Source organism: Dermacentor andersoni, chromosome 11 (genome assembly GCF_023375885.2).
Source record: "Dermacentor andersoni chromosome 11, qqDerAnde1_hic_scaffold, whole genome shotgun sequence".
In the NCBI taxonomy this organism is placed as follows: domain Eukaryota; kingdom Metazoa; phylum Arthropoda; class Arachnida; order Ixodida; family Ixodidae; genus Dermacentor; species Dermacentor andersoni.
Window position 1 is genome coordinate 63,027,957 of NC_092824.1, and position 22,996 is coordinate 63,050,952.

At 45.8% G+C, this 22,996-nt stretch overlaps 1 protein-coding gene across 1 annotated transcript in view; it reads left to right on the forward strand.

The window, feature by feature from the left end:
• The first annotated feature begins 5,544 nt into the window (after nt 1-5,544).
• Nucleotides 5,545-22,996, forward strand: part of LOC126517501 (solute carrier family 4 member 11-like) — a 104,590-nt gene continuing 87,138 nt past the window's right edge. The window contains exons 1-3 of the mRNA XM_050167233.3: nt 5,545-5,777; nt 6,063-6,103; nt 20,887-21,021. Coding sequence (XP_050023190.1) covers nt 5,612-5,777; nt 6,063-6,103; nt 20,887-21,021 — 342 coding nt within the window. The 5' untranslated portion in view covers nt 5,545-5,611. The remainder of the gene's footprint in view (nt 5,778-6,062; nt 6,104-20,886; nt 21,022-22,996) is intronic.

A 22,996-nucleotide genomic window follows, 5' to 3' on the forward strand; every position in this document is an offset into this window, starting at 1 on the left:
TTAAGTGCGACATCTGAAATGTATGTAATGGTAAAACTGGGCGTAATCATTTACGTTCAGAATAAGAAATATTTTAAATACTTTCCTAGTAATGGTGCACAAATCAATTACTTGGTAATGTAGGTGTCCTAAGTAAATGGTCATGCAGTGTTCTGGTCTATTTAACCCATGGTTTGTACGTTAGAAAGGTATTGACCATTGGTCGTGGCCCCTACTCTGCTTTCATGAGGTTTTCTGAGATTACACAAGATTAGAAAAAGTTTATTATTAAATTTCAAACTGTGCTTACATTTCATAATAACATTAGGCTGGAGAATGTGTTGCAGAGGAATCACGTTCAGCGTGGCAAACACACTTGTCCGTGTGTCAATTGCTTCATAGGAAGCAATTGCAATGCGACGAATGGCGTTCTTTTTTTTTTAAAGGGAGTTTGTTAATGTTGCTTTTTGTCGTATTTCCCCATACAAGGTTACAGTAATTTATATCAGGGGCAAACATAAAATTATAAAAAATAACGATTTAACCTCTAGTGGAAGTACCTGCCCAAATTTGTATAGCATACCACAAACTTTTGCCGAAATTTTCTCAACACAATATGGCATGTGTGTTTCAGTTCATGTGCTGATTAAACATCACACCCAGTGTCTTGACCTCCTGCACCAGTTCTACATTTTTTTATTCTGTATGTATAGACTGAGGTTACAATTTACCAAATTTTGCGCATGTATAAACAAAAGAGCTTTAGTTTTGGAGGCACTAATTTCTAGGCAGTTTATGTTTGTTCATTCTAATAATGGTTGTAATGTAATACTCGCTAAGTAAGCTAGTTGCCGAACTTTAGTAAACTGGAAAAAGAGGGCGGTGTCACCCGCATCCATGACGCACTCGGCGCGTTTATTCAGCCTCCTTAGGTCATCTAGGTAAATATTAAACAGCAGTGGCCCAGTATTCTTCCCCACGGAATTCCATATGTTATTTCTAACAAAGAGGAATGATTTTCATCAATTACAATACACTGCTTTCTATGTTTTCAGTACGAGTTTAAAAGGTGAAGTGAAGCACTCCGCAGTCCATAATGCTCAAGTTCAACGGCTAATATATTATGATTTATTCTACCGAATGCCTTGGAAAAAATAAATATATATGCCTAGATACAGAAATTTGTTTTCGAAACCGTTAAGAATAGGTTATTTCTTAGTTAACAACGCTAGTTCAGTTGACATACTGCGTCGAAAACCAAACTGCTGCGGAGATAGGAGTGTTTTTCACAGAAATATGAAACTCATTTGCATATAATTTTTTCTAAGCCTTCGAAGAGGACACGTAAGGCAGATATCGGACTGTAATTTGAGAAGCTATTCCTGTCACCGAATTCAAATATTACAGTTACTCTGGCTCGTTGCACATATAGAGGGAAAGTACTCGTGAATAGACAAATGTTAAAGATAAACGAAAGTACTGGTGAAAAGATGTCAAGAATATATTTATTGGGGCTAATTTCTATTTCATCAATATCGAAAGACCTACTATTTCTTAGGCATGTGAAAGTTGAGTATATTTTTCGGGAGTTGTTGTTGGTTCTAGGAATGCCGTTTTCGGGTTTGGAGAATCTAAAGATGGTTTTACTGCATCACGCTCTACATTAGATTTTGGCGAGACTAGAGTTGTAAAATATGTATTAAACTTATGCGCTAATTCTTTGTCCTTTGTAAGTGTGTTATCATTTTTATATCAAGCTCATATTTTTTCGAGGGGAACCGCTGCTCAAGACTATTAATTTCCCCCCAGACTTAACCGCTATTACCAAGTCTTTCATTAAGAAGGTTTTCAGAGTAGGTATCTTTGGTTATGCGCAAAAATTGCATCACGTGATTTGTAATATCTTTAAAATCAGAAAGATCGTTCAGTATTTTTGTTTTTACAATTTTGGCAAATAAAAAAAACCTTTTCTTGATCAATCCATACCACTCATTCGTCCTCCAAGGTTTTCGCAGTTTTCTTTAACCTTTTGACTTGTTTGAGTTATATTATAATTCGTGACTGAAAGGACAGTAACCATTTTTCTTACGCAGCACTTTCAACAAAGTCAGCAATCTTCTGAAATATATGTAAGAATATAATTTATAAACTACATATAGAATATATTTGATTCAAAGGAGGAATATGGTTTGATTTGTCTAACCTGTGTCGGGCTGGTTTTAGACTAACGAAACCTCTAATTTGGTTTTACTTTATGAGGACTAAGCTACAGCAGGTCATTTCGATTTTCCGGCACAATCTTGTGCCAAAATCTCGCCGATCACTGCTGGAATGAGGCGCGAATTATTCTACATATGTTTCAAATGTAATAATAAAAAATAAATTATGCGAATTCCCCTTTTCCGGTGTCTTAGAGACAACAATGTGATTGACGTAATATCTAACAAATATAAACGCGTAATGAGAATTAAAGCTTCAAAAGCGAGAGTGAGATAGATAAAGATCAGGTGCCTTTCGAGACGTGCAGAGAAATAAAACTGTCGTTGCCTATTGTTGGCTTCACCTCAGTACTTTGCCTATTTGTTGTCTATGCCACAAGCCACGTATTCACCTGGTGAAGCACGCTTTACAGCAACATTTAAGCGAATATTTTGCTGTTCTTGCCTTTCTTCTATCGAGTATCATACGACAAAAAGCATAAATGCCAAGAAGACTGGATTTATAAATTTTTATTTGTCTACTGCAATTCAATGCACGTGTTTATGAGTGGGAAAATATATATATATTTATTTTTTTTCAGCGTTCTGAGCTGCAGAGTGAGAGGTACGCGCCTTAAACAGTGGCGGGCCTAACACGCTCTCGGTAAGTCATAACATTCCTTAGCGTTTCAGCTGCCTATTAGTATCGCGCGTCTGGGACAGAGTTACGGAAATTTAGCCACACTGAAACGTTAGCGTCCCACTGAGTTCTTGAAGGAACCTCGTCACGTAAGTTCCGAGCGTCGTCATCGGACGTGCAACATATCCGCAGCGTCGGGAGCACGTGCTGCGTCCGCGCTCGATTCGACCTGGCGCGTTTCACGGCACACTCAGAGCACGCACACGCGCGCCCGTCGTGGCAGGCGCAAACGGCCGCGGCGCCGGCGCGGTGGCCATGAAAACAGATAGTGCGACTACCGCGCACCGCGCGGGTCAGGTGGCACCGTTGCCGCTAGAGTTCGCTGGCAGTCAATATGGCGGCGCTGCGGTCGGAAGCGCTGCCCGAGTCGTCGTGATCCATACCCTGATTCCAAGTGACGGCAGAGGAAGCTTCAAGGTAGCCAGGTGCTTTGCCCACTGCAGTATGAGTTCTTAATGAGGCCATATATAAGGAGTCAAGGAGTCACTACTGCTTGTTTTTCTTTTTCTTTTTTATCGAGTGTTGTGACTGGTGGAAAAGCTTTTCAACGGCGTGCGCTTTTTCTTATGCCTACTGTTCTGTGTTCACTGCACCTTTAGCAATTTATAAATGATTTACTTATTCCGTAGCCAAATCACGATCGCTATACGGTACACATCGTTCGTAGAGTACGTTGAGTTCGGCTACTGTTAGGTCACATTCATTCCGCACTTAATAAAGCGAACCTTCCTTTTGTGAACCCTCCCGGGTTTTCTTGACTATGGCTGGTGGGTGTTGCTGCTCTCCTGCCGAATAGCTCATACTTAAAAGAAAAGTCAATTACGTGCCCGACGGTGTGATTATTCTGCAGTCCCCCATCTAGTTGCCGTTGCCCAGCACGGCAACCCGATGCCCTAACTATTAGGTTACAGTCGAATGTATGCTTGTATCGCGCCAACGCCAATTTGCAGTTTGAGGCGATCGCATTGTGTCTGTTTCTTTTACGCCAAAGACGCAGGAATCAAATGGTAAAATTTACAGCATTTGATTAGGTCTCTCCCCAAAAGTTTCGCTCAACATAGATTCCAAAATGTGCGTTGGATCTGCATAAAGCTTTTTTTTTTATCTTACGACACATTCAGGTGCATGTGTGCTGTTTCCGACGTGCGAAGTACGACGTGTGCATTAATCGGTTTTCTGAAATAAATCTGTAGATCGCTGAGCCCTTGTGACGCGTCGCTCAACTTCGAGTCTCTACCGCGCTGTTTGGTTTACCGCGAACTCTACTAACTTGGCAAGTGTTCAAACCTCTTTCGCCTATTGCCCGGATGTTCACCTCCAGATTCTCGCACCTTCACTGTCTTTCTTCTTGTATTTCTTTTCGTCTCTAAAATCTCTTCATCCTGCATAGGGTCGCAAACTGGACGTGCGTCTGCCTGGCCTCCCCGCATTTTTTTTTTACCCTTGTAAATATTTTGCACAGTAGTTATCGTGAAGTCACGTTGGCCCTGAGCGTCATCATAACGGAACTTCATAAATGACACCATGCGGTCAGAACGTCCAATGACGCCCCCAATTTCAGCTGAAAAGTTTCTCTAATAGCTATCGTCGTAACTGTTCGACTAAAATACGCGAAACGTTTTTCAAAGGAAGGCCTGCGCTAAGTTGCCTCTGTACCAGAAAAATATGATAGGAGACTGAAATAGGGATTGTGTCATGATGAGGACAAGTTAGAGAGGCCCTAGATTCATAAGCCTGCAGAAGTGTCAATTACGCCAGCCCACTTTTTAAGTGTGGAAAAGTCCTAGAACCTCCCTCAGTGAAGAGTGTTACACATGTAGACTGCGACCGCGTACGCTACAAGAGATGTTCCAAAAGCTGCCAGAAGTTTATGAGCCGCAACGGATTAACTGCCGGCTGGCACTGTCAGGAGAGTCACTACATGCAATGCGAGTTTTCTAAGTGTCCACTGTTGGGCTTCATATAAGCCGCTCCAGTGCTGAAAGCACCTGTACGGCGCACTTTGCCGCCGCTGTTAAGATTGAAACAATCACGTGCATGTAAATAATGCTCAGAATCTGCCTCATTTTCCGTCCCTTTCTGGCCGAAAACTCCTCGGGGTTCGCCAACTTCGTCTGCTCTCTTCCTTGCGGAAACGAACGGTGCGGAGTGGGATGGTGCGTCTAGGTCTGGATGGCAGCGCAGGACATTCCCCGTCCAAAGGGAGCCGGTTTCTAACAATGAGCGTCACTTCATGTTGCAGACTGGGCGGTCGTTAGGTCAAGAATGCATGCCTTTTTGGCGTTATGGACAAAGGCACACGTGGTAGGCGAAAAAAAAAATGTCTGAAAGGGACGGTCCATCTCGCTTTGAAATGTAGTTTTGCGTTTGTAGCGTTTGCAAATTGGGGTGCATCCTAACAAGCGCTCGCAGACACCTTTTCAGGTGCCCTCGTCTCCTGACCAGTCGTCACGCTATCGAAGCGAGCGCCGCCTACTTCGGTACCTTCCTCTTTCCCGTTTTGGAGCCCTCCCCCCCCCCTCTTCTGGCTCTCCCAGGACGTTCTTCGGATGTCCTGGTGGCGTCACTGGTCCTGCATCGACTCGGGGCAGCTTCGAGAAGGCGAAATAAGCAAGAGAGTAGCCAGCGAGGCGCCGAAGGCTGGCGCTGGCGGCGCGGCCGACGGGGCGCTCGGGGTCGCATCGATTGAGGGCCGCCTCCGCCGTCGCTCGGAAGGGGGTTGCGCCCGGGGAGGATGCCGGTCGCTGGCGGAGGCCGGGAAGCCACCATGAGCGTCCGCCGTGTCCGGGGCTCCTTCAGGGGCTCTCTGCGACAGTACGTAAGCGGCGAGACGTCCAAGCGAAACCCGGTGAGGCACTTCCAATGGGTTTACCAAAACGACGAGTGGCACATTGCCTACGGTAAGCGAGCGCACACCTTTCTACGTGTGCCAGTACTTTTCGTCTTTTGCCTCGGCTCGAGAGAGCCCAGCACCGCGGCTGCGCGCATGTGTGCAGCCTGTAGCAGACCCTCCCTCCCCCCTCCCGCACTTTGCTCGCTCTGTAGCCCCTCTCTTCTCCCTTTCTGCGAAAGACGAAAAAAAAGAAAGGATGGAGAATCCGACCTGACCACCGTTTCTTGTTCCCCGGTCCCGTTTCTTTCTCTTTCACGAATCTTCATGTGCCCTCCTCCGGGACCACTTGCAGACGACGGAGATGAGGTGTCCCTCATGTTCGCCAAGTTTGAGGTAAGTGTCGTCTGTCCCGCGCGCCTTCCATTTCTCGTTCACGCTTCTTTCTCTCTCTCCCTCTTCATTTTTTTTCTCGTCTGCTCGCTTCCCTCCTCCCTCGGTCCCAGCTGCATCTCGCTCCTCTCTCGTGCGCGCTAACGAAAACTGAACGAGTAAATCTCGGATGATTTTGACGGTTTTCTTCCGAGCGAAGACAGGATACGATATTTCGTGTCTGCATATCCGCTTTCGAACGGCCACGTCTCCCGAGCTACACCGATTCCCCACGGTCCCTTAAAACCGCTCTGCATCGCGATCATCCCTCTACAGTGAAGGAGAAGAAAAAAATGAGAGAGAAGGCCGGACAAGGGACCTCCGAGGTCGCACAAGGTTTCGGTAGGGAAAAAGGGGATGGTGGTGGGAAAGAAGGATGTTTCGTTCGGGATGATTCGCGTAGCGTAGTGTGCTTAGTTCGGAACGGGCTTATAGATCATAGCGCGTTGACGTCGTGTCCGCTTATATACGCGGCTTGACTAAAACCTTGTGGGGAAGGTGCTTGAGGGTTGGAAGGAGGGGGTGGCGGAACGATATACGCGACGCAGCCCGATACGCGAGGCCGACATCGTCTCGTGCTTGCTGCCGAGAGTCCCTCTCTCCTCGCGGCGAGGCGAAGAATGGTGAGGACAGTCAGCGGTCGTTCTGTCGGGCGAGCGGGCCCAACGGTGGGAACGACGACGCTCGTTTCGGCCTCAGCTGGTGGCGGCGGGATGGGGACGGGGGAGGCCGGTGTGTGTGGCGCCGAGAGAAAGCAGAAGTGCCGAGAGCTCCGCACCACGGAGACCTCACTTTGTCGTCCTCTTCGCTGTCGTCTTCATCGCCGTCGTCAGCACCGTGATCTTCGACAACACCGGCGCAAAGTAGAGGCCTCGAAGCTCGCGCCGTTCGAATAGATAAGAAGAAAGAAAATGCGAGGCCCGTTTCACCATCCGCTGCCGTTTTGCTCCAGTCGGAGCGGGCCGATCGTTTTGCACTATCGACTCCGTGGAGAATACGAGCGCGCGTTCGCTAGTCGGGGGGGCTGGCTTTACGTTTTACGGCGATCGAGCGGCGAAGGGTTGTTAGGAAAAAAGGTGCTCGGGCTTGCGGAACGCAATAATAAGCGACGAAGCGAGGGATACAGAAACGCCGACGGGGAAGGCGCGGTAGGACGGTAAAGCTTCACGGGAGAAAATAAGGGATCCGAGCGGACGTCTTGGTGGGGAGGAGGGAGGAGGGGGAGGAGGAATGGGGAGGAGAACTGTTTGTTGTCTCGGCACGAGACATTTCCGGCGCTCATGGCTCTATGACGAGCCTGTCGTACGCGCTGTGCTCGCAGGAACGGCGACGCGACTTCTCTCGTTCGCCATGTGATCGTGTCTGAGACAGGAGACCGTTATACACACACACGTATATATATAAACGGGTGCACAGCAGCGGCGCACATCGCTCGGTTGTAATAACAACGCTGAATCATATGCGCGCCTCGCTCACGTAAATCCTTCGAGAGGAGGAACGAGTTCAGCCGGAAAAAAAAAGAAAGAAAGAGATCGACCCGCTTCGTTCTCCTTTCTTTCTTCATTTCTTTCACAGGGGAAATAAGAGATTGCGCGAGTGTCTTGCACCATAACGACGGGACTTCGCGTTTTCAACGGGCGCGTTGCGCTGCCCTCTTAGAAATCGCTCCGCAGGCGTATACTCCGACGTCTCGCCTCCGTCTGCCTACGGGATGAGAAAGCTCGACGGGAGGAAGGTTTCTAGAATGATGGCGCATATTTTTGATCGTGCTGTCGAGGCGGTCCGCTTCGTTTACAGTTTAGCAGCGGTGGCTCGTGTGTCGGTGCGCGGCTCGAAGCTTCGCTGTTGCTTGCGTAAGCGTAGCGCGTTTCCTGCTGCAAAAAAACATTCGTTGCGTCCTCCAACTCCAACCCACTCCTCGCATCCTCATGCGACCCCCCCCCCCCTCACCTCTCTTACCCAAAACCCGCCAAATAAACCAGCCTCGCCGCACTTTCGCTTCGCTGACGCATGTGACCTACTTTCTCCGTTGATTGTTTTCGGGCAACGGCTTGAGAGGCGAACTTTCTTTTTTGTTCGAATGCTCGACAGAGAAGGTATACGCGCGATAGGTCGTCCTTCTTCCTGAATCGATTTGCGCACGAATGAAATGACTCGCGGCTACAGCGCGCGATGCAATCCGCCTCCCCACCCCCACCCCACCCCCTCCTCGTTGCCAATGTTTCTAGCTGTTTCCTTCTACCCCTCTCTCGCTCCTTTCTTTGTTTTCGTCTGCACATTTTTGTTTTCGTCTGCATCTTTTCTGCCCGGTTGCAGACGTCGCAAGAACGTGCGAATGCGAGTTGGCCGACGATAAGCCGTGACACGACTGTGCTACGCGCTACATGCCGCAGTTGGATTGCGCAACGAATGGCGCGTGTTTACGCGCGGTGACAAAAGGACGTGCTTGCACGTCGCGAATCAACACCGTCGTTGAGCTCAACTTTGCATCGGAAATGCCTCCGTCCTCCGCTTAGGCCTAGCCAGTGTTGCTCTTCTCCCTGCGTCCTTTCGCTTGCTTCGTTTATTTTTTTCTAATTAATATCTTTTTTCGTGCCCATTGGATGTGCGAAAGTGGTTTTGAATTTTACGATGCATTGCATATAACTCAGGAAAGGTATTGAAAAAAATATATATCTATACATTTTTCTGCGAATGCCGATTCTCCAAAAGTTCCACTCTGCTTCTGTAGAACCGAAGAAAGGAATTCTCTACGGAGTTTGCGCGTCTGGTTCCTAAATACACATGAGAGTAACTTCGCGAGCGGTGAATGCACTGTTGCGTAGACTTAAGATGAGTCTGCTGATTTTCTTCTTTCATTAAAAAAAAGCTGCACAATTTCCTCGTGAATAACGTAGAGTACGTTGCAAGAAGTACGCTCATACTGAGCGGATATGAAAAGGGATTTATCGTTTCGCTCGACCTCGTGTCCAAACCTTAAGGGACTGATGTACAAAACAGGCGTGTCACCGAATGAACCACAATTTCAGGCAGTTTTGCTTTGTTTGTCCGTTCATTTGTCCGGCAACACGGACACTACAAGTGTCATTTCCGGAGAGGCAATCTACAGCCGCGCATATTTCTCCCTCCCCCTTATTCGTCGTTTGTTTCGCAACAAAGTACGGGTGTACTTTGTACGTAATTTGAATGTTTAACACTTAAACGTCCGACAGGCACGCGTCATGCCCCCCCCCCCCCCCCTGACTGCATTCGTTTACACCCCCCCCCCCCCTATAAACGATGTCCGCTTGTTCTCCAGAACTCATTCCTTGACAGTGTTGTGCGATCCGCCACACGTTTCATCTCCGGGCTGTTTTCGTATAAAGGAATGTGTCGTGTTGCTGATATTCCATCCCATAAATTTTTCGTGGTCAGAGCGTAAAGGTAAATTTATTCCCTCAGATGAGACGACCACGTTCTTCACGTACAAAAGGAAACAAATGTCATAAAACCCTCGATGATCACGAATTAATTTCTTATCACCTTTAGGAGACCCACTTGAAGACGTTTATGGAAGTGTGGTAAAGGTCCATAAGAGGAAGCTCTAGCTCGAGGCAAAGTCCGATTTATCTATTCAGTTAAATGTGGAAAACAGAGAAATACTCTTTTTATTATGCAACCGCGAGACCAATTTGAGTGAAATTCGTTTCATTTTGGAGACACATGTTAATTCTAATGACTAGTAATATAATTTTTATTTATAGCCTGAAAATTTTCTAAATATTAGCAGAAATTGTTGAGTTCAAAAAAATGGACGTACGGAGATAACAAACCCGTAACTCTGCACCAAATGTGGATACGTGAGTTTTGTCAAATGCATATGCTATAGAACCAGAAGCGGACAAATTTGATATACGAATTGACAGTTTACGTGAAATTGTTAGAATATTCACAAGGGTATTGCGAAAGTCCTACTCACAAATTAGTAGTGCACCAATGAGAAAGTGTTGTGTAATGCATAAATTTTGTCCTCTTCGAATGCATTATTAAGTGCTGTTCACACAATTGTGATATTATTTTTATTGCTGCGTTAAAGAGATGAAAACATGATAGTATCGTCTATCTTTCTTTTTAAATTTCGCGACTTTTCAGCAAAGATCAAAAACTGTGGGTGGTGGTGACGAACTTTACACTGAAGACTGATCTTAAATTTGGCAGCTGTAGCTATCTTAAAGGAAATCTTATAAATCATGATTCAGTTTGGATTACGCACGGCAAGTATTCAAGATCCGATTTAAAGCCTTTCATAATGAAGGTTTCTGCTGTGTTTAATGAATTTCGGCCGTCAGTAGTACTGCATCGAGCTCTGCTACCATGCATCCAGATAGGAGCTCTAGAGCTAAAGCTTCCTCTTAAGAAAGCTGTAATAAATGGGACCGCAGGACAAATATCATACTGCGATTCGTATTTTTTTTTTACGTTAATGCGCAAGAAATGATCATATATCAAAACTGCGAAAAATCTAAATTATGCTTCCTAGGGGCCACTATAATTTAATTTTTCTCTTCTCCCAAATGCAACAATGAAATGTTATTTATATCATTCCATCGGTTGTCTCGCAAAAGCATTAATGAGTTTTACTAGAATATGAAAATTGAAGTTGGTCCCGTGCTAAAAAAAAAAAAAAGCTTCATTTTGATAACTGCCGCTTTTCAGGGACTCGCTCGCTCACAAACGTTGGCATTCCCGTTACGGCAAAATATTATTTTTTTTTTGCTTCAGCAACAAGCTTTCTTACGACGGGGAACTGCTACTCAAGTGCCCGAATAAATCTAGAGAAGTACCGTCTTGTGAACTTGCACCAACGCTTCCTCAAAAAGATTTCCTTGTGGAGCCCTCGACTTACGCACGTTTTCAGTAATTTTTTCGAAAATTTGACGCACAATACCGGGCCATTACCGCGCGAATAACGTTTAAGAAAAGAGACACCAGAGTTGTGTGACCTTTTAGAGGGACATCCCAAATCACAGCGAACCTGTATTTTTTTTTTCTTGAGTGGTTGCAGTGCGAACTTAAGTCGCCTGTATTTGAACCACACACTTTTAAAAAGCTGCCGTCATATGACACGCCCGCTTGAAACTTTGCCTTCACAATAATTTCGAGCATTTGCTCGAAAAAAAAAAAAATTCACAAAAGCCGTAATCGAGCCACGAACACTGTTTCACGTGCTATTCTGCCATAAGATTCTCCTCGTTTGCGCTCAATTTAGTCTCAGTGTCATTCGGAGTTCTTCCAAGGCAGCAGGCTAAATTCTGCGCCGTTCATAAAACACACCTATAGCGCTGCCGAGCGCTTGAATGCGTCATTTACTGCAAATACCGCAACACACCGAAACATTTCGAACTTAGCCTACACGTCACCCATAGCCTGTCCCTTATTTTGACCACATAAGCAAGGATCCTGGTTTTGTTCACCGAGGATGCCGAAAAAACTCAATGAGAACCTTGTGTAACGCATAAAACAACGACGAAACGAAGGATGTTAGAGTAATTACAAAATTGAAGTATTTTTGTAAGGGTTATAATTAATATAGGAACAACAAAGTATCGGCCCACATTACGCTTAACACGCCCCCCTCCCCCCCCATATTTCAGCCAAATGTGTACTCCCTGTCATATACAGTTCTTTTAGGGCTCAGGAAAACATTGCCGCCAACGGCGGTGTGTTAATCTTTAACGTTTCAATAAGTAATTTAGGACAGATGGTGCAATTTATCTACACATATCACGCATTTATCCTACGTGCTGCAATATCTAGCAATGTCCCTCCCGTAGTTCGCCTAGGAGACCATGAAAACCAACTGCACGCATTCTTACGCTTGACATAAAAAAAAAACGATTGTTCACTAGTTATTAAAAAAAGGCACGCAAAAGCCTACACATGCACTTAAAACTTTCGGTAAACATCATCCATTGCATGACCTCCATTTTGTTTAAATATGAGATTGCTGCCGCGCTTGGTCCTCCCATGACAGCGGCGAGACATTGTAAACGTTTCAAGTAACGCCTCCACACTGATTTAAATTAGGTTTCATTTAGCCCCTAATTAACTCACACACTTAGTTTTCACCCCTAACGTTTCCCACACTTCCTCAAGAAGAGAGCGAGAGAGAAAAGAATGCAGAGAAAGGCAGGGAGGTAAACCAGAGGTAGTTCCAGTTGGCTACCCTGTAGGGGGGAAGGGTTAAGGGGGATAAAAAGAGAAAGAGCGTGGAAGGGGGAGATAGAGACGACGAGAGACGAGCACGAACAAAGCGCGTACACTATAGAGCGGTAGGGGGCGGCATTCTTAAAGTCTATCGTGAAGCCCCGTAGACCGCAGGAACTTTAATAACGCGTGTAAGGCCTTCAACGCGGATGTTCTTTCGGAGCACTGACCTAAAGGTTTGAGTTCAGATAGTGGACGACTGTCCAACTGGTGCAGTACTCTGCACATCACTTGTCTCTGGGCACTATATCACGAGCAGACACAGATAATATGTGCGAGCGTCTTATCGATGTTGCATGTGTCGCACGTGGGGCTGTTGGCCATTCCAATGAGGAAAGCATGCGAGTTCGTAAAGTCAACGCCTAGCCAAAGACGGTACACCATGGTCTGTTCACGTCGTGGTAACCCAGGCGAGAGGTGCGTCCGTATGTCCGGAGACAACGAACGCAAACGACTCATGGTGAAAACGTTCGAGTCCCACAGGGGTAAAGTACAATCACGGGACGTCAATCGGGCGGCTTCGTCGGCGTGGTCATTTCCGCTGATGTTACAATGTCCTCGAAGCCATTGAAAGATAATACTGTGTCCTTTGTCATGGCTTTGATGATATATGTGTCGAATTTCTGAGGCCAGTTGTTCGTTGGGTCCGTGGCGCATTGGGCTTCGTATGCACTGAAGGGCTGCCTTGGAGTTACTAAAGACTGTCCATTGGTGCGGTGGTTCTTGCTTAATGAAATCAAGTGCAGCACGGAGTGCCGCGAGTACTGCACCCGTCGATGTGATTACACATGAAGTTCTTAATTTGATTTCTTCAGATTTTGCGGGGATGATGACTGCAGCTGCAGAGATGTTGAGTTTTACCGAACCATCTGTGTAGACATGTTGCCGAAATCTGCGCATGGCCCAGTTTTCTCAGAAAACTGTGAAAGCAGGCATATAAAATTTTTGAGCGCTTCTTCGCTCTTTCTCCCAACCCCAGTGTAGGGTATCAAACCGCAGACCAATATCTGGTTAACCTCCCTGCCTTTCTTCTTTATCTCTCTCTCTTTCCCTATTCGCTCTCCATCTTTACTGACAACATTTGTGTGTGGACATTGGGTATGACGTGACCTTAGCTTCGTGAGCGGCGTTAAAAGTCAGGCACTTAAACACCATATCCTACCTTCGGCAACAAGGACTTCAAATAACATGTGAAAAGTGTGCAGTGGTGGCATTTACCGGGAAACCAATTTCTCCATACGTGGCATCCGTCGACGGACATCTTACCTCGTATAGCACAAGTCACAGTTTTTTGGGGGCGGTTATGGACAGAAATCTCTCCTGGACCCCTCTTGTGAATTATGTGAAAGAAAAAACGCCTGACGAGAATTCGCCATACATTTTGGATTCTTAGCAGAAAAGGCCTGGGGAGTGTCAATACACTCTATGCTGCAAGTGTACAGGGTCCTCTTTACTGAATTCCTGCGGTACAGCCAACTGGTCACCTCCAACACCTGCAGAACTAACCTGTATACAATCCAAGGTATCCAAGCCGAAGCCCTCAGGATATGCCTTGCTCTACCGCGGAGCGCGTCAACGAGAAAAGTTATTGCAACCGCTCAAGATTACGCTATTAGAACGCACATTACAATTGATTGAGACAACGCGTGTGCGCATAAAACACTTCACCGGGACCCTTACCCATATCCTGGCAAGTCTACCGTTAGGAAAACACCACACGACATTCAGTGCAACTGGCTTCGCTCACTGTGCCTCTCTCAGGTCCGGTTACGCACCTGCGGCAAGACCTTCCATTCCCTCCATGGCGTGTGCGCCGTAGTCAAGTAAATCTTACAATGCCAGGACTTCAGAAAAAGTCGGACTTGCCGTCATCAGCACTAAAGCAACTAACTTTACGTATTTTGTACGAGAAATACAGCGACTGCACACACGTCTACACTGGTGGATCAGCTAAATCAGCCAGTTACCGTGGCGCTGTAGTTATACCAACAAGGGCATTAACCAAACGGTTCAAGACTTCCCGTATCACTGCGTCTACAGCTGCAGACATCACGGCTCTCTGTGATGTGCCTCATGTGCTTCATACAGAGAACCCTGGAAAATGGACAGTGTTCTGCGATTCAAGGCCGGCGTTACAATCTATACAGTCGTTATTCCGACATGGAACTCACGATCAACTGACGTGCGAAATCGAGAAACTTATCCATCACGTTACAGAAAAAGGACATGATATGGCTTTTCAGGTACCAGGCCATCGCGGTATCATTGGAAATGACGATGCAGATAAGACAGCTCACCCGTCAAATCAGGAAGACCGCTGCGTCTCTATTCCTCTCTCAGGGACAGACGCTGCGAGACAGCTTGGCATTCTAGCACTCACACTCTCGCTAGCCGAGTGGAATAGCGCACATACAAGGTGCACCGGACTGCACAGACTAAGCCCTGCGTTACAACTCGGTCCTCCGGCCGGACTGCCCCGACGCGAAGCGTCTCTTCTGTGTCGGTTGTGGTTCGGAGTTGCCTTCACGAAAGCTTATTTTGCAGTAATTTAAATGGCTGACAGTCCTGCATGTGATGTCTGCGGCTGCGAGGAGAACATTGATCGCCTATTGTGCCACTCTGCTCAGTTTGAAGCACAAAGACAAGATCAGGAAACTGGATGATCCCCTTCTGAGTAAACAGAGAGTACTAGAACACCGTCCCCACCAATCGTCGGCTCGGAAGGCAATGAAGGCCCTTTTGTGCTTTTCCGAGAACGTCTTGCTTGTGCGAGCGCCTTTAACTCGTTATGTAGTGCTGTCCGTGCACGTCTCCCTACCTCCCCCTTCTCTCTCCCTTCTTTCTATTCTCCTTCTCCCTTCCCCAAACGTAGGGTAGCCAACTAGACTCTTGACTGGTTAACATCTCTGCCTTCCTTCTATATATCCCTCTCTTAGCTGTAAAAAATAAATGGAATTTTTATTTAATGCATCACAGCAAGAAAAGACACAAACCAAATCACGTGTTAAATCTATGGTACTATCTATCCATTTGTAATAGCCTTTGTTTATTATTCGAATCTATCTTGTAAGACAGTCTTTCTTACTTGCATAACACAACTTTCATGTACATTACCCCTTACTATAACCTCTGGCTATGAGTCTAGACAATTGTTGTGTATTTTTTCTGAGATGTAAAAAGAAAGAATAAATTGAATTGTGTTTCGAGCTATGTAATGGAAAGAAAATAAAACGATATTATAACGTTACGATACTGCTCTGAAAAATAATATAACATGCATCACGTTGCTCATCTCATAATCCCGACCATATAGCCTACAGGCAATGAAGCCAAAGTAAGCATAGGGGTAGTTAGCTGCGGTTGAAACTGAAATGCAGAAAATAACGAAGAAAAGAGAAATTATAGCAGACGAAAATATAACTTGTCGCCGGTGAAAACCGAACTCCCGCGTGATTCCATCGGGCAAAAAAGTGTGTTTCACATATGCCCGCCACAACTTTCAGAAGCGCTGGCTAATACTGCCATGGCTATAAGTAGATGCAGCCCTGGGCGTGTTATCCAGGGTGCTGGAGTGGATACACGTACGCGAAATAGTGGTCAGATTGATGGCCGTCGCTGTGGCACAGTTGGCAGTGCTTCGAACGCGTAATGCGGATGTTGCGGGTTCGGTCCCCGCCAGTTACTAGGTATCTTTTCGTCAATTTTCATTTCTTTTTTGTCCTTCATTATCTTCTACATTTAAGTTTCAGCTTCAGTTTATTAGCCCTATGCTTTTCTTGGCTTCATTGCCTGTTGGCTTTCTGTGAGCGTGAATAACAAAAATCGCGCCCGCTCTGTTTCCCTTCTCGTTCATTGATAATCTGACTGATGCGAAACACAAAAAGAGGCTAATCATGCTTTAAAGAGCAGCGAAGGCATCCTTATTCCTGAAAAATTGCGCAGCCAATACGAAGCATGTCATAACCATTATATATTGTCGCATGATGTCATTCTGTGTAGTAAACAGAAACCACCAAGGAGAAAAATCTTGAAAATAAAAAAAAAGTAATATCTGAAGAACGCTCAAAATGTTGACGTGACGTTCACGCTATGATTCATTCCTAAGATTTTAAAGTTAGTGTGTAGAACGAAGCGAAATCAAACTTTCTATGCCCGCACAAATTTAGCTGTATATGATCGATTTATCGATTGAGTTGAACGCCACACCGCAGCACATGGGGTTGTGCGAGATACCGTACTGGACGGTTCCGCATCAATTTTGACCACCAGGGACTTTTCTCAACGTACACATACATCTATGTACAGGAGAGTTCCTGCATTGCTCGCAGCCAGCGCAATGCGGCCGCCGAGGCTGGGAGTCGAACCCGCGACCTTGCCCTGAGCAGCACAACGCCACAACCACTGTTTTGCGTTACTTTCTCGGTGAGGATGCGGTCAGGCATATTGAGATTCCAGCGCGTCGCGAGGACCGTTCGTGTCGCACCAGTCACGGTTCGTGTACCAGACTTTAAATTAAAATTAAATTATGGGGTTTTATGTGCCAATACCACTTTCTGATTGTGAGCACGCCGTAGTGGAGGACTCCAGAAATTTCAACCACCTGGGGTTCTTTAACGTGCATCTAAATCTAAGTGCACGGGCGTTTTCGCATTTCGCCCCCATCGAAACGCGGCCGCCGTGGCCCGGATTCGATCCCGCGACCTCGTGCTCAGCAGCCCAACACCATAGCCACTGAGCAACCACGGCGGGTGTACCAGACTTTGTGGATGAACGAACACGTCAGCATTTGTGTATACCTACAGAACCTGATACTCCCAGCTGCCATCCCCCTTTGCATAGCTCCCAAGGCCTTCTTTACTTCTTCCGGCGTTACTTGTGGGATGTCAAATTCATCTAGGCTATTCCATCTTCCATTATCGTCGTGGGTGCCACTGCTACTGCATAAATCTCTATAGAACTCTTCAGCCTCTTGAACTATCTCATCCTTGTTAGTAATGATATTGCCGGCTTTGTCTCTTAACGCGTACATATGATTCTTGCCTATTCCCAGTTTCTTCTTCACTGCTTTTAGGCTTCCTCCGTTCCTGAGAGCATGCTCAATTCTATCCATATTATACTTCCATATGTCAGCTATCTTACGCTTGTTGGTTAACTTGGAAAGGTAAGGGGAGGATCAGGTAACAGCACATTTGTTGAAGGATCGTGGGCAGATTGTTCTAGAAAAAGTGGCCACCCTGTATACACAATGCCTCATGACCTCGAGCGTACCGGAATCTTGGAAGAACGCTCACATAATCTTAATCCATAAGAAAGGGGATGCCAAAGACTTGAAAACATATAGACCGATCCGCTTATTGTCCGTTGCCTACAAGGTATATATATGGTAATCGCAAATAGAATCAGGAACGCATTAGACTTTATTCAACCAAAGAACCAGGCAGGATTTCGTAAAGGCTACTCAACAATAGACCATATTCACCCCATCAATCAGGTAATAGAGAAATGTGCGGAATATAAGCAACCCTTATATATAGCTTTCATTAATTACGAGAAAGTGTTTGATTCAGTCGAAACCTCAGTAGTCATGCAGGCATTACGGAATCAGGGTGTAGATGAGCCGTATGTAAGAATACTGAAAGATATCTATAGCTGCTCCACAGCCACCGTAGTCCTCCATAAAGAAAGCAACAAAATCCCAATAAAGAAAGGCGTCAGGCAGGAAGATACGATCTTTCAAATGCTATTCACAGCTTGTTTATAAGAGGTATTCAGAGACCTGGATTGGGAAGAATTGGGGATAAATGTTAATGGAGAATACCTTAGTAACTTGCGATTCGCTGATGATATTGCCTTGCTTAGTAACTCGGCGGACCAAGTGCAATGCATGCTCACTGACCTGGAGAGGCAAAGCAGAAGGGTGGGTCTAAAAATTAATCTGCAGAAAACTATTAATGTTTAACAGTCTCGGAAGAGAACAGCAATTTACAATAGGTAGCGAGGCACTGGAAGTGATAAGGGAATGCATCTACTCAGGGCAGGTAATGACCGCGGATCCGGTTCATGAGACTGAAATAACCAGAATAAGAATGGGCTGGGGTGCGCTGGGCAGGCATTCTCAGATCATTAACAGCAGGTTGGCATTATCCCTCAAAAGAAAAGTGTATAACAGCTGTGTCTTACCAGTACTCACCTGAGGGGCAGAAACCTGGAGGCTTACGAAAAGGATTCTACTTAAATAGAGGCCGACGCAACGAGCTATGGAAAGAAGAATGATGGGTGTAACATTAAGGGATAAGAATAGAGCAGATTGGGTGAGAGAACAAACGCGAGGTAATGAAATCTTAGTTGAAATCAATAAAAAGAAATGGGCATGGGCAGGACATGTAATGAGGAGGGAAGATAATCGATGGTCATTATGTGTTACGGACTGGATTACAAGAGAAGGGAAGCGCAGCAGGGGGCGGCAGAAAGTTAGGTGGGCGGATGAGATTAGGAAGTTTGCAGGTACAACATGGCCACAATTAACACATGACCAGGGTAGTTGGGAGAGTATGGGAGAGGCCCTTGCCCTGCAGTGGGCGTAGCCCGGCTGGTGATGATGATGATACCTACAGAACAATTCGCATACAAACATTAAACCTCCTGAGACTATTTTATCTGTAGAAGGCTGAAATGCGAAAAAAAAAAAACGAAAACTTATGCGTCGGGAAATGCTGCTTCAAATGTGCGCACCGCATGTTGTTAACATTCAGGTGCCTTGAGAGTATGCACAGTTCCTCATGGGGAGATGGAGCTTGTCCGCCAACTTCTTAACGTTTACGGACGACGGGCTTACCGGAGCTGTGAACGGCAACAAGGCTGGCAGCGACATCTCGCCGCACTTTGTCGAAATGCAATTCGTTTGAGACATTTTTTGTACTGCCTGAACGTTGTTGCCGATGGAGAATCCTAAATTGATGGTATGTTTACGGTCATGTTGCCACCAACGTTTTACCCTAGCGCTTAAGTATACAACGTGATAGGTGCCTGCAGTATTATAGATCAGCACACTGTCTGGTTAACATTTGCGGCACGAGGGGTCGATATCAGTCTAGTTCCTGCCGCAAACCTTTCACTGTAATCGGACATCCCGCAAACGATGATATGCTTACGGACAACGTAAAACTCTCCAATGATCGAAACACATAATTCACAGCAGCCCAAGGTGCCGTCACCTTGTTCGGCAGCGATGTCAGTCAGTCATTATACTTTTCGTCATTGTAGCAGTTCTCGTCGTCAATGCGACTTTCATTCTGCGGCGTCTTAGTGGAAAGGTATCTTATTGCTTATCAATAAACTGCGACGGTAATGTAAGTCTGGGTTAACGTTGCAATTTAAGGGTACGCTAATCGCCCAGCCTCCTTTATAGTACCTGGTCCTCCATGAATGCGGAAAAAGAAACGGAACGTTATCTAACCTCCTGACGCATGGTTTGTGATCGTTTGTGACCCAGATACACAAACCAACCAGTTTTCAGCCATTTGTTCCGTTTAAGCGATTTCCGTATACCGAGATTCTACTGTACTTCTTTCACCGAGTTGCTCGCGCAGTTAGCTCGAATGTCACTTCAAGAAACCTGATTCAGTGGGTGCTTTATTTTCACCGTACCAAGTTCGTGGCATAGAATGATATGTCACGTGTGCCCGGAGAGAAGGAGATACATGAACCAATTTACAAAAAAGGCAGAGGTGTCGGCCTTAATTTCCCTGACGCACTCGAGATTATAAGGGCAGCTCTGGCCTTTTCGCGAGTCACTGGACTAGACACACGCCTTTGGGGAATGCCACAACGTGGTCAACCTGCACATATATTCACTTGTTTCTTGTCATCATCATTTCTCATCACTCTAGTGGCACTTGTACTTGCCTTAGTTATTAGCCGACATTTTCTTACGACTGGCATGTGAAACGAAAAGTGCTCATGCTTCGGAGATCGAGATTTTGCTATGAGATGTTCTTGTCTTTCTGTTCTCTTTCCTCCCCCCCCCCTTTTTTTTTTTCAACCAGCTGCTAAAAGTTAGGGGAGTAGTGCCACCCTTGAACCACTCAATACAATAAGTTCGCTCAGTCAAGCTCCCTCTAACCTAAGGCCGCGTTCCGTGGAATGACGTTAAAAATCCTACATACTATTAACCCAACCTGAGAAACCAGAGATCCTTTTTGCAACCGCTTATAAAGTAAACACCGAAACTTCCGTAGCAGCTTCGACTATCACTTTCAATGGTTCGAATCACAAACTCCGGTTTCTGTGATTTGGTTGTTAGCGCGGTACCTCGGCGGCAAACATCTCATTACTCAGCCATGTCATAAAAGAACAGGTCGAAAATTTTGAAATAACTCTGAAGACATTTGTGACTTTTGAGTACACTTTGTGCCCCTCACTCGCTTTCAAACTTCTAAACCGTATTCCTATGCCTTCCTCTCTTTTGGTTCCCTGTGCCTTGGCCGTGGTTCTACCTCCAGCGACTCCCCATGAAGGACTTCGGCGCCGAAGTGAGGGCATCCATGGACGTTGATCAGTTCCTCATTCAAGCCGTGCTCCTACTGGACGTGCAGGAGACCTCGCTCGAAGGCATCGTCGACAAGATGCTACAAAAGGTCAGTGACCGCCCTCCCTTCTACATCGCAAATACGGTCCTTCTCGCCCTTCAAGGACCGTAGCCATAGAGTGTCACGCACTACCCGAGTGTTGCGACTTCGCAGTGGAAGACGAGAGACGGATTCTCGAAGCACACGAAGCGGAAACGAACAGCTTTATACAATGTGTAGAAAGATAGCAGAAAGTAGCGTACACGTAGCGGTAAGAGCGCACCAGACCGGCTGGGCGACTGATGGCGACTCTCATTGAACAATGGGCCGGTTCTGCCTTAAATGCCTTTGACGACCCATCCTCTGCAAAAACGAGGCGGGGCGGGTGCTGACGTCCCCCGCGTCGCATTCCTTCTCAGCGCGGGAGAAGTTTTGGTGCTGGGTGCCTCCGGGCCCCTGACTTCGATCCGCGGGAAGGGGTCAACAGTTCGATGGAACTTCGAAGGTTCGAACGGCGACTCAAGATGAAAGGCGGAAACTGAACGACAGGGACGACAAGCACATTTTGACAGCCACACAGAGCGCTGTGTGGTAGACAAAGTGTGTCTTTCTATTGTCCCTGTCGTTCAGCTTGCGCTACAAACAAAGTAGAGGATACCCTCGAGGGGGGGCAAGCAGTCAGTGGTTGTTTGAAGCGTAGCACAAGGGGGCAACCACCTCAGAAGAACGTGGGGCAGCGCCCGTCGCCTCGATGATAGGCGTGCAGTGTGGCACAATATGAAGTCTCCTTCATTAGGTGTGCTTTGCCTCCGTTACTACATGACTGCACGCTAATTTCCACCAAGTGGTTCCTAGTAGGGTCACTTCAGCTGCGCCTACTCGGCAAGGCTGCCGAGTGTCGTGGTAGTGATCGTTATATAACTACTTTACAGCCGAAAACCTTTCAAATAAGAAAAATCGTCCTGGTCCGGGGATCGACACCGAGACCAACGCATTTTATTTATTTATTTATTTATTCATTCATTTATTTATTTATTTATTTATTTATTTATTTATTTATTTATTTATTTATTTATTTATTTATTTATTTCACAATACTGCTGGCCAGATTGGCCCAAGCAGGAGGGGCATGAAAACACAAATCATAACAGCACGCAAATGCAAAAAAAAGAAAAAAGATTACATTGCATGTAACATACAAGAGAATCAAAAATTAAAAATGACAGAGCAGAAAATAAAACAATGAACATTGAAATTGCTTACTTTCTACTGAAGAAACAAAGTTTGAAGGGCCTGTTCCACATCAGGAGAGCGAAAAATCGATTCAGGAAGCGCGTTCCAATCAGCTATTGTTTGAGGGGAAAAACTGCGCTTAAATGAGTTTGTTTTAGCAAATATAGGCTGTAATGAGTGTTCGCTATAATGTCGAGTCCTTCGAGTAGTGGAGTGCCTGAGGAATGAGGGGGGAGCAATGCTAAGCTTTCCTGCCAAAATTTTATGAAGGAAAGAAATGCGGCTCAGTTTTCTACGTGTACTAAGCAACGGGATATTATTGTCCTTCATAAGTTGTGTTGGGGAGTCTGACCTTCTGTATTTATGAAAAACGAAACGTACTGCCTTTCTCTGAATGAGCTCTAATTGATAGATGTCTTTCTTAGTGTGAGGGTCCCAAATTACGGACGAGTATTCAAGTTTGGACCTGATGAAAGTTTTATAAGCCAAGAGCTTAATATGGCTAGGAGTGTGTTTTAATTTTCGTCTCAAGAAACAGAGCTTCGAGAATGCAGTTGAACAGATCTCAGAAATATGAGTGCCCCAGGTTAATCGGTTGTTAAGAGTTATTCCTAGGTATCTATATTGTGAGACCTCGCTAATGTGACTGTTGTGGAGGCAATATTGGTAACAGCTAATATTTCTTTTTCGCGTAACTCGGAGAATTACGCGTTTACCAATGTTTAAATCCATATTCCATTCTTCACACCAGTGACATATTTTAAGCAAAGATTCTTGGAGCAATTTATGGTCTTCTATTGATGTTATTTCT